General features: G+C 40.4%; 1 protein-coding gene across 1 annotated transcript; it reads left to right on the top strand.

Moving 5' to 3' along the window:
• The first annotated feature begins 5320 nt into the window (after nucleotides 1–5320).
• got1 (glutamic-oxaloacetic transaminase 1, soluble) lies at nucleotides 5321–13809 on the top strand. Its single transcript, XM_074645816.1, has 9 exons — nucleotides 5321–5523; nucleotides 8629–8810; nucleotides 9601–9724; nucleotides 10037–10149; nucleotides 10246–10350; nucleotides 10495–10645; nucleotides 10946–11111; nucleotides 11218–11360; nucleotides 12586–13809. Exons 1-9 carry the CDS (start codon nucleotides 5415–5417, stop codon nucleotides 12723–12725), a joined length of 1233 nt encoding a protein of 410 aa, XP_074501917.1. The 5' UTR covers nucleotides 5321–5414; the 3' UTR covers nucleotides 12726–13809.
• The last annotated feature ends 490 nt before the right edge of the window (nucleotides 13810–14299 follow it).

The raw sequence follows: 14299 nt of genomic DNA, 5'->3' as shown, positions 1-14299 counted from the left end.
CATTATCAATAATAATAATCAAACTCAAATATAACAGTTTGTTTGAACTTTGTTTATGAAAAGTGTTGCATGAATTAAGTTTATTATTATTAGAGCTGCAACAATTAGTCAATTGACAGAAAAATGATCGGCAACTATCGTTAAAGTAATTTTTCATGAAAATGCTGTTTTCAGCCTCTCAAATTTGGAGACTTAATGCTTTTCTCTGTTTTATATCCTATTAAACTGAATATCTTTGGGTTTTGGACTGACAAAACAACACATTTAAAACATCATCTTGGACTTTGAGAAACCGGGATGGACATATTTCACTATTTTCTGACATTTTATAGACCAATCTATTAATCCAGAAAATCATCAACAGATTAATTGATAATGAAAATAATCGTGAGTTGCAGCCCTAATTATTATTATGGTTTGAAATTTTGGGAAACATGCTGATTAATCTGCTTTCTTGCCAATTGTTAGATGAGAAGCTTGATACTCTCATGTCTGTATAGTAAATATAAGGCTACCTGTACAGTACATGCCAGTAGCCGGTTAGGAGAGTGGTATTAATCTTCTCATCCAACAAAACAATGAACTATCACTTTATTGTGGTACTTTATTGTGAGTGGCACATGTAGTGACATTGTCAGGATTTCTAGGGGTGGGGAGAAAAATCGGTACAGCATAGTATCACGATATTTTGTGTGGCAATGTATCGATACATGGTAGTCAAGTATAGAACTTTTATTATAAAAACTATTTAACCTTTAAACCTCTCAACAATCCGGTGGCCCGTTGGTGGGTTCGGCCGCTATTCTGTTTTTCAGAGGTTGTAGCGGGCTCATTCTTAAAGCTAGAGTGAAGATACTGGTGTCATATGGAACTAGAAAACCAAAGGAATTGATGACCATGTGATGTTAGCTTGTTGGGAGGAATGCTAAATAACGTTCCAACGTTACGCTAAATTTTGGCGAGGAAAAACTGGCATGGCCATTTTCAAAAGTGTCTCTTGACCTCTGACCTCAAGATATGTGAATGAAGACGCTGAGATGAACAGAGTGAAAACTGTGTCTTATTAGATAAACAGATGTTAAACTGCATAATTAATAAATCGCAATATCTCTTATCACAATACCCAGCATATCACAAAATAATTAAAATCCCAATAAGATCGTATCGTGGGGCTTCTGGTGATTCCCACCATTACAAAAAACATTAAACAGCTTTACTTTTTTGCTTTTTTTAAGCTGTGGAAACAATGTGGTTGCGACTGTGACATTCATGTTGTTGCAGTTGTAAAAAGTAAATAGCCAAAGGTGTATTACCGATGGGATGTCTGAGGATTATCATTTTACAAATGAATTAATGTTTATCTGGAAAACTAAATTAGAATCTCATTTGAATACACTAATCCAATGTACACTTCTGTCACGCTGGTACATACTGTACAGTATGTCAGATGTACATAGAGATCAAAGTGAAAATATGTGCATGCACCAGGGACAAAATAATCATGTCATGACATCAAATGGAGCACACAAGGCCGTGTACGCACACACAAACTTGCACAGACATACACACAAGCACACTAGTCGGAATGTAGTCAGACGCACAGAGCACCGATGTGTGTTATTGCATGCATGCTCCATCAGTCATTGGCCTACACAGGGAGCAACAGGGAGGTCCTGTGCTCTTTGTTGTTGCTGTGTCTAGTCCCTTGTTAGAGAATTGATGACACTGTCTTCGGAAAACAAACAAGGCGGGAAGCTAAAAAGGTGGTCACTCACCACGGTTCTCTGACCCAGAGAAACAGAGGCCATCGCAACATGTGAGCAACTTCGCAACGTCCCCCTAGGAATGCACTGCAGTGTGTGTGTGTGTGCACACGCTCTTGTTTGTGTTTCAGTGATACCGCAGCTGGAATGTGACTGTCTTGTGCCTGAATGTGTGCCTTTGTGTGTTTTAGTGTCAGCGTCCTACAGCAACAATGCGTGCAAAATGAAAACACAGTGATAAAAGAAACCTTGTCTTTTTTTTTTGGTCATACTTGCATTACGTTGCCGGGTGCCAAAATAAATGTTCCACATATCAATGTCAAGGAATTGCAGAGAAGGTGCCTGTGAATGTTTGTCTGACTACACTCATTGATCTAGATGTGACACACTCCCCCTGTGGGCACTGTCTTGCCAGAGGCTGCTGCTGTCACTCCGTGCTCTGAATCACACTTCACATCACAGCGCAGACCGTGGTCCCAGGGCCTCCCCGCTACGCACACACCAAACCCTGCCCTGGGCCCCCGAGCCTTGTTCTGGGAGCTCAAATCCCATAATTGCAGGGCTGACAGTGATAGCTAACATACGAGACACCCTCACCTGGTCGGAAAGAATGAAAACATCTACTGTCAAAGTGAAGCGAGTAGATGAATGGGGGTGGTACCAGGTATGGGGAAAGTGAGTAACATCTGGTACAAAACAGGAGGGGGAAATAGTAACTGTGTTCTGTGATAACCGGTAATAGGATTACTTGAACCACGTTTGTTAAGTATACACTAAGTGATGCTTTATTAATGGTTTATAAATAATCTATTCATGATTTTATAATCAGAAATAAGCCACTTTTGGGTTACCACATTGAGATATATATCTGGCCAGTGTATATCCTTGAAAAGCATCACCTGTTTTGTCCTTTTAGCTCTTTAGTTCATCAGGAAGACCACACCATAATAAAGCTTCAGAGCATCTGGATCAAGGTCAGTTTATTAACATTAACAACCTAAACAAGTTGACCTTATTAATAGTGTATTACTGAGCTATAAAGCCTTAAAGGTCCAGTCTGTTGCATCTGGCGGTACCTAGCGTTGAGGTCAGGAGATTGCAACCAACTGAAGCCTCTCCCGTGTGCCGAGCATGTTGGAGAGCTACGGTGACCGATGCGAAAACGCGAATAGGATGAGTCATTTGGAGCAGAGCCAGTGCGTAGAGTGTGTGTGTGTGTGTGTGTGTGTGTGTGTGTGTGTGTGTGTGTGTACGTGGAAAGTGAGTGGTGAAGCAAGAGAAAAAGAGTAGCGGCGAAGGGAGCGAGTAATGATATTGACTCCGGCCCAAGCTGGCCCAAGTTAACTTGGTTTGTTTTTTTCCTGTTCTGGGCTAATGTAGAAACATGGCGGTGCAACATGACGTACTCTGTGGAGAGGACCCTCTCCCTATGTAGATAACAACGGCTCGTTCTAAGGTAACGAAAACAACGATTCTTATTATCAGGTGATAATACACTAAAGAAAACATACATATTGATAGTATCTTCCATTTCTGCCAATAGATCCCCCTAATTGTTACACACTGGTCCTTTAATTAATGATTTAGTACCCATTGATGTTTTCCACAAACGGTTTCAATACCAATTTTCTGCATTTTTTTGGCTGCACTTTCTGCTCTCTCTTTTCTCTGACAGTTAGTTGACACACACACCGCTATTTAGTACTTACGTTTTAATAAAGATCTAAAATTTTATGCCCTCAATGTTTTGTCAGTTTTTCCCCATGGTATCGAAAATGGTATTGAATATCAATATTCAAGGTATTGTTAGAAAGTTAGGAATTCCAGTATTGTGACAACACTAATTCACAGTATTCATTTTTTGTTCAATTGGGAGAAAAGGGAACAAGATGTAAAGATTGGTGTATTATCACCTCGTAACAGTACAAACATTTGCCTAATAACACATCCAGTAAACACGGAGCAACATAAGCACTCATTAGCTGTTGTATTTTCTGCTCACCTGACAACTGCTAATCCAATATTTACTCTCTTTCTTCGTTCTGCCGGTCTCCACCAACTCCTGAGAAAACATTATCAGCCTCTTTAGCTACTATATGCTCCACTGTGTTCACCGACTACTCGCTGCTGTAACTTTGTCTGTCTACTGTTTGGTGCAGAGGAGGTAATAATAGCGGTGAGACTGAACCCAGACAGTAAAGTTTCGAGCCATATAAAACCAAAACAATGAGCTGAAAGACGCCAAAACACTCACAAAGCTGAGGGGAACTGCAGAGTTGGATGATAGTTTTCAGCGCGTTCGTCACTATGAGTGACCTGCTTCACATTACAAGTAGTCATTCGGCCCGTTGTTAGTATATAAATATTGATTTGTCCAGCTTTAACTACTAGGGATGGGTATTGGTGCATCCCTATTAACTACACAAACTTGGTTGGACCATGCAACAGCCTATTCATTGACAGTGTAAGCGCAAGCATGGACTAAGTATCAACAGTAAAAGTATTTGTTATACAGAATGCCCTTCCAGAGTGTGATATTACTATGTATATCACATTAGAGAGTTATTATTACTGATTCATTGACATGTAAGCAGCATTTTAATGTTGTAGCTGGTGGGAGTGGAGCTAATTTGAACCACTTTTATATTCAGTTCAGTATTTCAATCTTTAACGATGCATCAATGCATATTTTATTATAATAACCCTTATTAGAAGATGGTACTGTCTGAATGTGTTCCACCATGACTGAGTTTAACTACACAAACTAGGTCAAACAATGCAGTGGCCCCTTCTTTACCAGACAGAAACATTAAAAGCCAGCACTGAGGCCTCAAAACAGGCCGACTCCTGCCTCCAGTGTAGCCAAAAAGCTTTCCAACAGCGTCCCGATCCCGGTAGGAGAGAGCAGGCTGGAGTGGCCCTCATTTATCAACCACTTCAGCTCCTGCAGACAGCTGCGGGGAGAGCACAGAGGAGCCGGCGTGTTTACACCACAGCTCAGCCGAGGCCCTCAGGACAGGACAGATGAAGATGCTTGCACATACTCATTTAGACATCCCTTACATGCACTTACTCAAACAGTGTCGAGCCCGAGCGTAACAGCTGTCTGTTCAGTTGGGGTTCAAAAAATGTACGTTTATTTAATGGTCGTACAGCCTCTGAGACAGAGCTGGCACTGTCTGGCAGATATTGTCTGAGTCATTTTAATCTGTTATTTTACCTATAAAATGGAAGACACTGCTGTGCAGAAATAAAACTCATGCCATCAGCAGCCTAGTTTTTGTCAGTTCCTACTGGGAAGCTCCTGATATAATCTTTAACGAGGCTGTGGCTCCACCTTGTGGCTATTTTCTTTATTGCAGTAAAATCCTGAACCACCTACTTTCACTGCTAGGCGGCGTGATCAGTGTCAGTCATGCTACAGAGGTATTCATTGGTCCACAGCCTCTGCGCGTGTGTTGTCTTGACCTTTGACCTGACTAGGATCAGAGCTGTGATTGGCTGGTCAGACACATCCAGCTTTCTATTGGTCGATCCGCTCACGCCCACTTTACATCCTCTAAATCCAAGTTGAAGGTGATAGTCCTCTCTCAGCCTCTCTCATCAGCCTGTTAGCTGCTTCTCGCTTCTGTCTGCAAATAAACAGCAGCTATGTCGGTGTTTAGCGAGGTCCCTGAAGCTGTCCCTGTAGCTGTCTTCAAGCTGTCGCAGGACTTCAACAACGACCAGTTTCCCAAGAAGGTGAACCTCGGAGTGGGAGGTGAGTTGTCCACAGTAAGCCAGTGTAGCCAGTGACATCACTAGCCATGGTAACGGTATCCTGGAGCAACCAGCCAGCCTGAGGTAGCTTATTATGCTATTAATAATATTAGCAGGTGTTATAACTAATTGTTAGACCCTTAAGATTCTGTAACTTGTTTAGGAATTTCTCCTAATTTCACAGGTGTCCATGTTTTATGATAGTGGCCACTATATTTGATAGCAATTGCCAAATTATGCTTCCTTTATTGACACAAATTCTCATATGTTAGCCAGCCAGGTGCTTATTATGCTTATAATAATATTAGCTGAAGCCGGTGTTATAACTAGTTCTTAGACCCATAAGATTCTGTTACCTGTTTAGGAATTTCTCCTAATTTCACCAGTGTCCATGTTTTAAAGGTCCCATATTGTAAAAAGTGAGATTTTCATGTCTTTTATATATTTTAAAGCAGGTTTAAGTGCTCTATAAATACTGTGAAACTATCAAAACGCTCAATACACGGAGAAACACACAGCCCGTATTCAGAAATTGTGCGTTTGAAACAAGCCGTTTGAATTTCTGTCCATTTGTGATGTCACAAATATACAATATTTAGACCATTACACGTTTTTAAACGTAAACATTCTAAATGTGTCCCAGTTTATTTCCTGTTGCAGTGTATGTAAATAACATCAGCTGACAGGAAGTAAACATGGACCCAAACTGTTGCCTAGCAACACAATTCTGTTGCAATTCTGTTGAAATGCACTAAAACGGAGCGTTTCAGACAGAGGGTAAATACAGGCATATTCAGGCAGACAGTATGAGGAAAATAAAGTTTTTTTTAAACATTAAAGTGTGTAAACATGTTCTAGTAGAAAATGAGCACGATATGGGACCTTTAAGATAGTGGCCACATATTTGATAGCAATTGCCAAATTATGCTGCCTTTTATTGACACAAATTCTCATAACTGTTAGCCAGCTTTTAACTCCAAATTCTTACCCCCTAATACAGTATTCAGATATGTAAGTATATATGTTTTGAACACAAAATTTGATAGCTTTGACAGCATAAATGTACAGCCAGTCTGGTGATCAGTAGGCGTTTTTCACAGCAGACATGTTGACTGTCATAGTAGGAAAAACACAGGTGAACATTGATAACATTAAAAATGGGATGCAACCATCATTAATGTTATTAAAGGTCCCATATTATGCCCATTTTCAGGTTCATACTTGTATTTTATGTTTCTACTAGAACATGTTTACATGCTGTAATATTAAAAAAATATATATTTTTCTCGTGCTGTCTGCTTGAATATACCTGTATTTACCCTCTGTCTGAAATGCTCCGTTTTAGTGCATCAACGGAATTGCAACAGAATTGAGTTGCTAGGCAACAGTTTGGGTCCATGTTTACTTCCTGTCAGCTGATGTTATTTACATACACTGCAACAGGGATAAACTGGGACACATTTAGTATGTTTATGTTTAAAACCGGGTGATCTATATATTGTATATTTGTGACATCACAAATGGACAGAAATCCTAACGGCTTGTTTCAAACGTACAATTTCTGAATACGTGCTGTGTGTATTTCTCCGTATATTGAGTGTTGAGATTTTTTTTGGGGAGTTTAACAGTATTTATATAGCACTTAAACCTGTTTTATAATGTAAAAGACCTGAAAATCTCACTTTTTACAATATGGGACCTTTAAATACACCTGTGCTTTTCCTACTGTGACAGATCAAAATGTCTGCTGTTAAAAAGGTCTATAGCCTACAGTATTTCATCAGCCGTCGCAGAATCTTACGGGGCACAGATTTTGGTGTCACAATTGTAGCATAACTAGTGTTATCTATCTGTAATGTTAAAGCTGTGTCAGATATTATAATGACATTATTTAATTTTTATTATGAAGATAACTGTCTTGAGAATTGACTCACTCGGTTTCATCAGACCCCATTGAGAGTAAAGTGATTGATTAATCTGCCCATGTGACTTGCTGTTCAGTCATTACACACCAACTACTGATTGCAGCTGTGTTGATAATGTATCCTCGTTATGTAATAGTGTAGCACAAAGAGTGGTATCATTTGTCCCTGTCCTCTCTGGTTTCCTTCCTTTCTCCCTCTTGCTGCGTGCAACTCTGCACAATACCCTCTCACTGTGTGCACTAAGGAGTCGATTGGATTACTGTTCCCTTATGCTACAAGAACAAGCCACTGGCAGTAGTTTAAATATGTATGGCTTAGTCCTGCTTCTCTCCTAAAGCAAGCAAATGGCACATTTCAGTCCGCAGAACAACCGTTTTCAGTGTTAATCTTATTGAAAGTAGTAATCCTTGCTGCTTACATTGCAAAGGAACAGTGTGAGAAACATTGCTTAGCTCTGTTGTGGCTGTGTGTTAATGGCACTGCACGGCAGGACGAGAGTCCCATGATTAGTACATTAGCTGAGGCCTTATAATCCCCTTCTCTCTGCAAGACACACAGCGCTGCAGATGGTCATCAGCTACTGGGCAGCTGGGAAATATAGGCCACATAATATTTAGTAAATTAAACGTCATGCGTAGACCTGAAACAAGTAGATTGATAGAAAATAAATCAGCAAAATGACAAAAAGTAACTGGTGTCAGCTTCTCAATGATGAGGACTTGCTGCTTTTTAAAAAAATCTTATTTTTATTTCATGGGGCTTTAGCAACTCGTGATTTACATTTTTCACTGTTTGACATTTTATAGACCAAGTAATCGTATATTTCATGCCAGTGGATGAAAAAAAAAAACTCACTGTAGATGCTATTTAACCTGAAACGTATTAGTGACTTGCAAAGCAAGTTGATGGTCTCTGTTCTGAAGATAAAAATGGCTATTGTATACTTTAGCCCTTATCAGGTGGTGATATGGAGTTCAGCTGGCTAAAACACTCAACAGAGAGATGAAAGTGCATGTCTGTTTACAGTATATAAGTGATCTTTTCAGGGTCAGTGTGTAACATTCCTGTTGTATGACCCAGGTTTCCTGATGCTATCTTAAATAATTAGGCAATATATTAAGGCTTCACTCTTTCCTCCACTTTTTTGTATAATATTGGTTTCCTTAAATTGTTTCTCGCAGCCTACCGGACAGATGAGGGCAAGCCATGGGTTTTGCCAGTTGTGAAAAAAGTTGAAAAGGTCATTGTGCATGATGACAGCCTGAACCATGAGTACCTGCCCATCCTGGGCCTGCCTGACTTCAGATCCTCGGCCTCTAAGATCGCACTGGGAGATGACAGTCCTGCCATCCAGGAGAACAGGGTATGTGTAGTAAAAGACCACACAATGTCTAGTTTTTAAAAAATATTTTTACATTTAAACTAGGGCTGTCAATCGTTTTAAAATATTTAATCACAATTAATTGCATGATTGTCCATGATTAATCGCACATTTTTATCTCTTCAAAATGTACCTTAAAGGGAGATTTGTCAAGTATTTAATACTCTTATCAACATGGTGTATGGGCAAATATGCTTGCTTTAGGCAAATGTCTGTATATATGTATTATTGGAAATCAATTAACAACACAAAACAAGATATTGTCCAGAAACCCTCGCAGGTACTGCATTTAGCATAAAGAATATACTGTATGCTCAAAACATAACATGACAAACTGCAGCCCAACAGGCAACAACAGCTGTCAGTGTGTCAGTGTGCTGACTTGACTATGACTTGCCCTAAACTGCATGTGATTATCATAAAGTTGGCATGTCTGTAAAGGTGAGACTCGTGGGTACCCATAAAACCCATTTTCAACCCTCTGAAAATGGCCATGACAGTTTTTCCTTGCCAAAATGTAGTGCAAGTTCAGAGCGTTGTTTAACCTTTTTTTTAACCTTCTCGACAAGCTAGTATGACATGGTTTAGGTTTTCTAGTTTCATTTGATGCCAGTACCTTCACTCTAGTTTTAAAACTGAGCCCGCTACAACCTCAGAAAGATTGATTGCATTAAAGAAATTAGTGAAGTTAAAACAAATTTGCATTAACGCGTTAAAATCGCGTTAACTTTTGACAGCCCTAATTTAAACTAACTGTTTCTATCACTGCCAGGTGGGGGCTGTCCAGTGTCTGGGTGGTACAGGTGCTTTGAAGATGGGTGCAGAATTTCTCAGGCGTTTCTACAATGGAAACAACAACACCAAAACGCCCATCTATGTGTCCGCACCTACCTGGGGTACACCCATGCATACACACAAACAAACAGTGGAGTAGAAATGAAATGGACATTGAAAGTAGCTCCTCATTTAAGGACTTTGATCTTTGATTCCTTTACAGAGACTTATATAAACTCACTATAGACTTTAGATTGACTAGACTTTAGACTGCAGATGTAGAGTGAAGTTTTATTTATATAGGCTGCAACTTATCAGCGATATTGATTTGTTATCAGCATCAATAAAACAACATTTACCTTTGATAACTAGGGGAAATATAAACAATAAAATGAGAACACTGGTATCAGAGTTTTTCTTACTGTTTGTTTCAGAAAATCACAATGCTGTATTCGCAAATGCTGGCTTTGAGGACGTCCGTCCATACAAGTACTGGGACGCAGAGAAGAGGGGCCTCGATTCGGCTGGTTTCCTTGGAGACCTGGAGGTAAGCAGTGTGCGATGGGGACTCTGGTACTACTTCATTTTGGTCATTTTCATGAGGAGTTTACTGTACTTATTTTTTTTCTTCTCTGTTTCCCAGAGTTGTCCAGAGCGCTCCGTCTTTGTCCTGCATGCCTGTGCCCATAATCCAACTGGCACAGACCCCACACAGGAGCAATGGATGCAGATTGCCGAAATTATGATGGTATTACACACATATGGGTTGCACACAATTACAAACCAACTCATTGTCTGTACTGTTTACTCAACTATCTCCACTAACACGAGTGTCAGTTTAATGTTTATCACAGTACAATGATTCTTTGAACTTTTATCCGTTCTCTTCCAGAGGAGGAAGCTGTTTGTGTTCTTTGACTCGGCTTATCAGGGATTCGCCTCGGGCAATCTGGATAAAGATGCCTGGGCGGTCCGCTACTTTGTCTCCATGGGCTTTGAAATGTTCTGCGCCCAGTCGTTCTCCAAGAACTTTGGCCTCTACAGTGAGTGACCCCCGGGTGCATTAAGTTGTACATCACTTGCTTGCAACAGAGTGATGAAGACTGATGTTCTTTGTACTGTTCATAATCACAATCGCGGTCACAAAGTGTAGTACAATAAAAGATAAGCCCCAATTTTAGATTGTCGTAATCAAACATGACAAAATACTGTATATGATCAACATAGCATGTAGCTGAAACTCAAGTACAGTAGATGTAGATATGTCAATGTCGCCACCTACAGTTAAAATAAAGTAGTAGCTACAATATTGTTTTATATTTGACACATATTTGTTCCGTCAGATGAGCGTGTGGGCAACCTGACCGTTGTGGCTCGCGATGCAGACAACCTGAAGCGAATTCTGTCTCAGATGGAGAAGATCGTCAGGACAACTTGGTCCAACCCACCGTCTCAGGGAGCGCGCGTTGTTGCCATAACTCTTAACTCACCTCAGCTCTTCACTGAATGGTCAGCACAAAATATGCATATAAAAAAGAACACTTAAAGCACTGTACAAGGTATAACAGGCATAAACACAATGTAGAGTCATCCTTTTCTATTTCTTTGTCTCTAGGAAGGACAATGTGAAGACCATGGCCGACAGGGTTTTGTTGATGAGGGCTCAGCTGAAAGCTAAGCTCCAAGCTCAGGGGACACCGGGCACCTGGGACCACATCACAGAGCAGATTGGCATGTTCAGCTTCACAGGCCTCAACCGTGAGTACAAAGGCCGTATACAGAAAACAAACGCTTTCTCTCACACGCATACACTGCTCAGCGCGACCACCACATTCCCCATAGAAACCAGTATATTTAACACTGCAAGGTGCTGACGTTACACAAAAAATGCTGAACAGAGCCTTGAAAGGGCCAGTGTGTAGCATTTAGGGGGATCTATTGACAGAAATAGAATATGCTATTAAGTATGTTTTCTTTAGCATATATTCACCTGAAAATAAGAAACTTTGTGTTTTCATTACCTTAGATTGAGCCGTTTATATCTACATATTGAGCGGGTCCTCTAAGGAGTCTGAAATGTTGCACCGCCATGTCTCTACAGTAGCCCAGAGCGGACAAACCAAACCAACTCCACAAATACTTACGCTTGGTCAGGACTCCTTGGCGTCACTTTCGCACTGGGTAGCCCAGCACATCAAACTATGACGTTCCACTACAGTCGCAGAAAACACATGGTTAACATTGTGAATCCAAACAAAAACACCTGCTTAGGTTTAGACAACAAAACAAGTTAGGTTTAGGGAAAAACATCATGGTTTGGGTTAAAATTACAACTGGCAACTGTCCGTAAAGTGAAAGTGAAACTTTGTGAAACGTTGGGAACAGAAAGACAAACAGTACGTTGTTGGTGTCACACAGGCCATGAGCAGTGGTCTCTTGGTTTCAAGTCCTGTGTGTGTTTGACCCATCCACCACCCCCCTTGCCCGCCTCATGTGGGTTTTTAGGTCTTTATATGGAGCGCTTTCTCAGAGCGTCTGATATTCACGCCGATGGCTTTACATTGTAGTTACTTGAAAGCCCGTTTCGTCTCATACAGACGCTAAAGGATACCTTTTGCATCGCAGAGGGGCATGACAAAACATCTGAATTTGACTCCCTTGGAATGGCGTTTTTGCGTCAGCCACCGTAGTTCCCCTACACGCTTAGCACACGGGAGAAGTTTCAGTTGGTTGCAATCTGCAACTTCACCGCTAGATGCTGCCAGATCATACACACTGCACCTTTAAACATTGTTCCAATTTATAAAGTTAAAAGCTTGTAATGTAAAGATAAGTTCGGCTGTGATCACCAAAGCCATGAAAACCAAGCCCATAAAGTAACCAAACTAACCCAGGATGTATCTTCTTTATCTGTGTCTGTAAAGTATCACATCAGTAATCAATAAATAATGAATTAAATCTGGTTCTGCTGTATTTCCTGCAGCCAAACAAGTGGAGTATATGGTGAAGGAGAAACACATCTACCTGATGGCCAGTGGTCGCATCAACATGTGCGGTTTGACCACCAAGAACATAGACTACGTGGCTGAGTCCATCCATGAGGCCGTCACCATGGTCCAGTAGAAGACTACACTACCCACAGTCCTCAGTACCTCCTCCTACCCAGCCCCGAGCCACCTGATTCCAGGGAACGTGTTTGTATCCTGCACATTTCCTGGAGCCAAGCTCTCATTTGCACAAATATACAAACAGCCCTCAGCTCACTGACCCCGTTTGCCCGTCCTTTCAGTGTTTGTGCTAAGCTAAGCTAAACACATCCTTGACATATTTCTATCCAAACACACAAATGGGAATTATTTCTTTACCTAATTGTGTTTATAATTTGTCCCCGCTTTCATCGCGTTGGTCTCCCACTTGTAGTGTGTACTTAGTGTGACGTCACATGTAGTGTACTGTTAGTGTTATGAGTCATTACAAGGACCTTTCGAGAGGGTTGGTACATCTGTGACTGTGTTACAATAACCCCAGCAGCGCTGACACTCGGTGGTCTAAAAATGATTAATGTCATTCTCTTATGATTCATCCATTCCAAGTGTTAATAACACATTTCTTGCAGTAATCAGCATGTAGGATTAACGGCTGTTAAGAGCACTGACCAAACTGACTTAATGTAGCTTTAATTAGAGGAAGCAATTATAGTAAATGTGTATTTACCACCTCTATCATGAGGGAAGTAGCGGTATTATTAAGTTTACTGCTGGATGCAATGTGAACAAGAGATGAGTGGTCTCAGGAAGATATTTTTAACTTGAATTACGTAATTTACTCTTCTTCTGCCCGCAGGGGATGTACTAATTACCTCACTTTTAATCTGTATTTATGCAATTATTTTATTTCTAGTTCATGTTCAGTGAGCACAAATGGCACCGATCTCTTCCGATCATCTCAGTTTTTCGTCTCAAAGTTACCGGTTCTGTCGGGTACCTGCCGAGTGAATGTTGAGTTTGCACAGCGATAGTCTGTTCGCAGCACTAGTGCACTATTATGTAAGAGCCTCGTGTCAGTGGCACAAACACACTAATGATCAACCAGTTTGCTATCGTATCACTGAGCACAGTACACCAATAAAGCAGTCATACTGTTGAGCAAACGAATAGACCTTCTAATGAGATGAATTAACTACTGTAATAAAGAACTATAAATAGTAGGTGTGTGTTGTCGCATATGTTCGGACTTTACAAGCCCTTGTGCAAATAATTTGAAGTGAGTGATCATAGCAAAACATAATGCAGTGTACACACTTTATAGCAGTTTAAACTGGACAAATATAAGCGGCGGAAACAAAACAAAGTAGACAAGAATAATAGTTTAGTTTAATTTATTAATAATTTAATTCTCCTTTGTGTAGAACATATGATCTGTCTCTTGATATCTTTGGGTAACTTATATAATCATCTGAATTTTACATTATGAAACATAGCATTTTTTAATCCCAAACGCTCACAAATATACCAACTGCAAAATCTCTCTAAACATTCAGCTGAGAGAGTTTCTGATTCACACAAATCCTCTTCGGTCAGTTGTCAGATCAAAAGACTTCCTGTTGGATGTTCTGTGTACATAGAGGGGTCAATGCGAATAGCTTAGCAGCGCAGTGTCCTTTGTACTTCCAATGCCTTACCAGGCAGAATGAATTA

Source organism: Sebastes fasciatus, chromosome 9 (genome assembly GCF_043250625.1).
Source record: "Sebastes fasciatus isolate fSebFas1 chromosome 9, fSebFas1.pri, whole genome shotgun sequence".
In the NCBI taxonomy this organism is placed as follows: domain Eukaryota; kingdom Metazoa; phylum Chordata; class Actinopteri; order Perciformes; family Sebastidae; genus Sebastes; species Sebastes fasciatus.
Note: the sequence above shows the minus strand (reverse complement) of the source record. Positions and strands in the feature narration are given on the sequence as shown.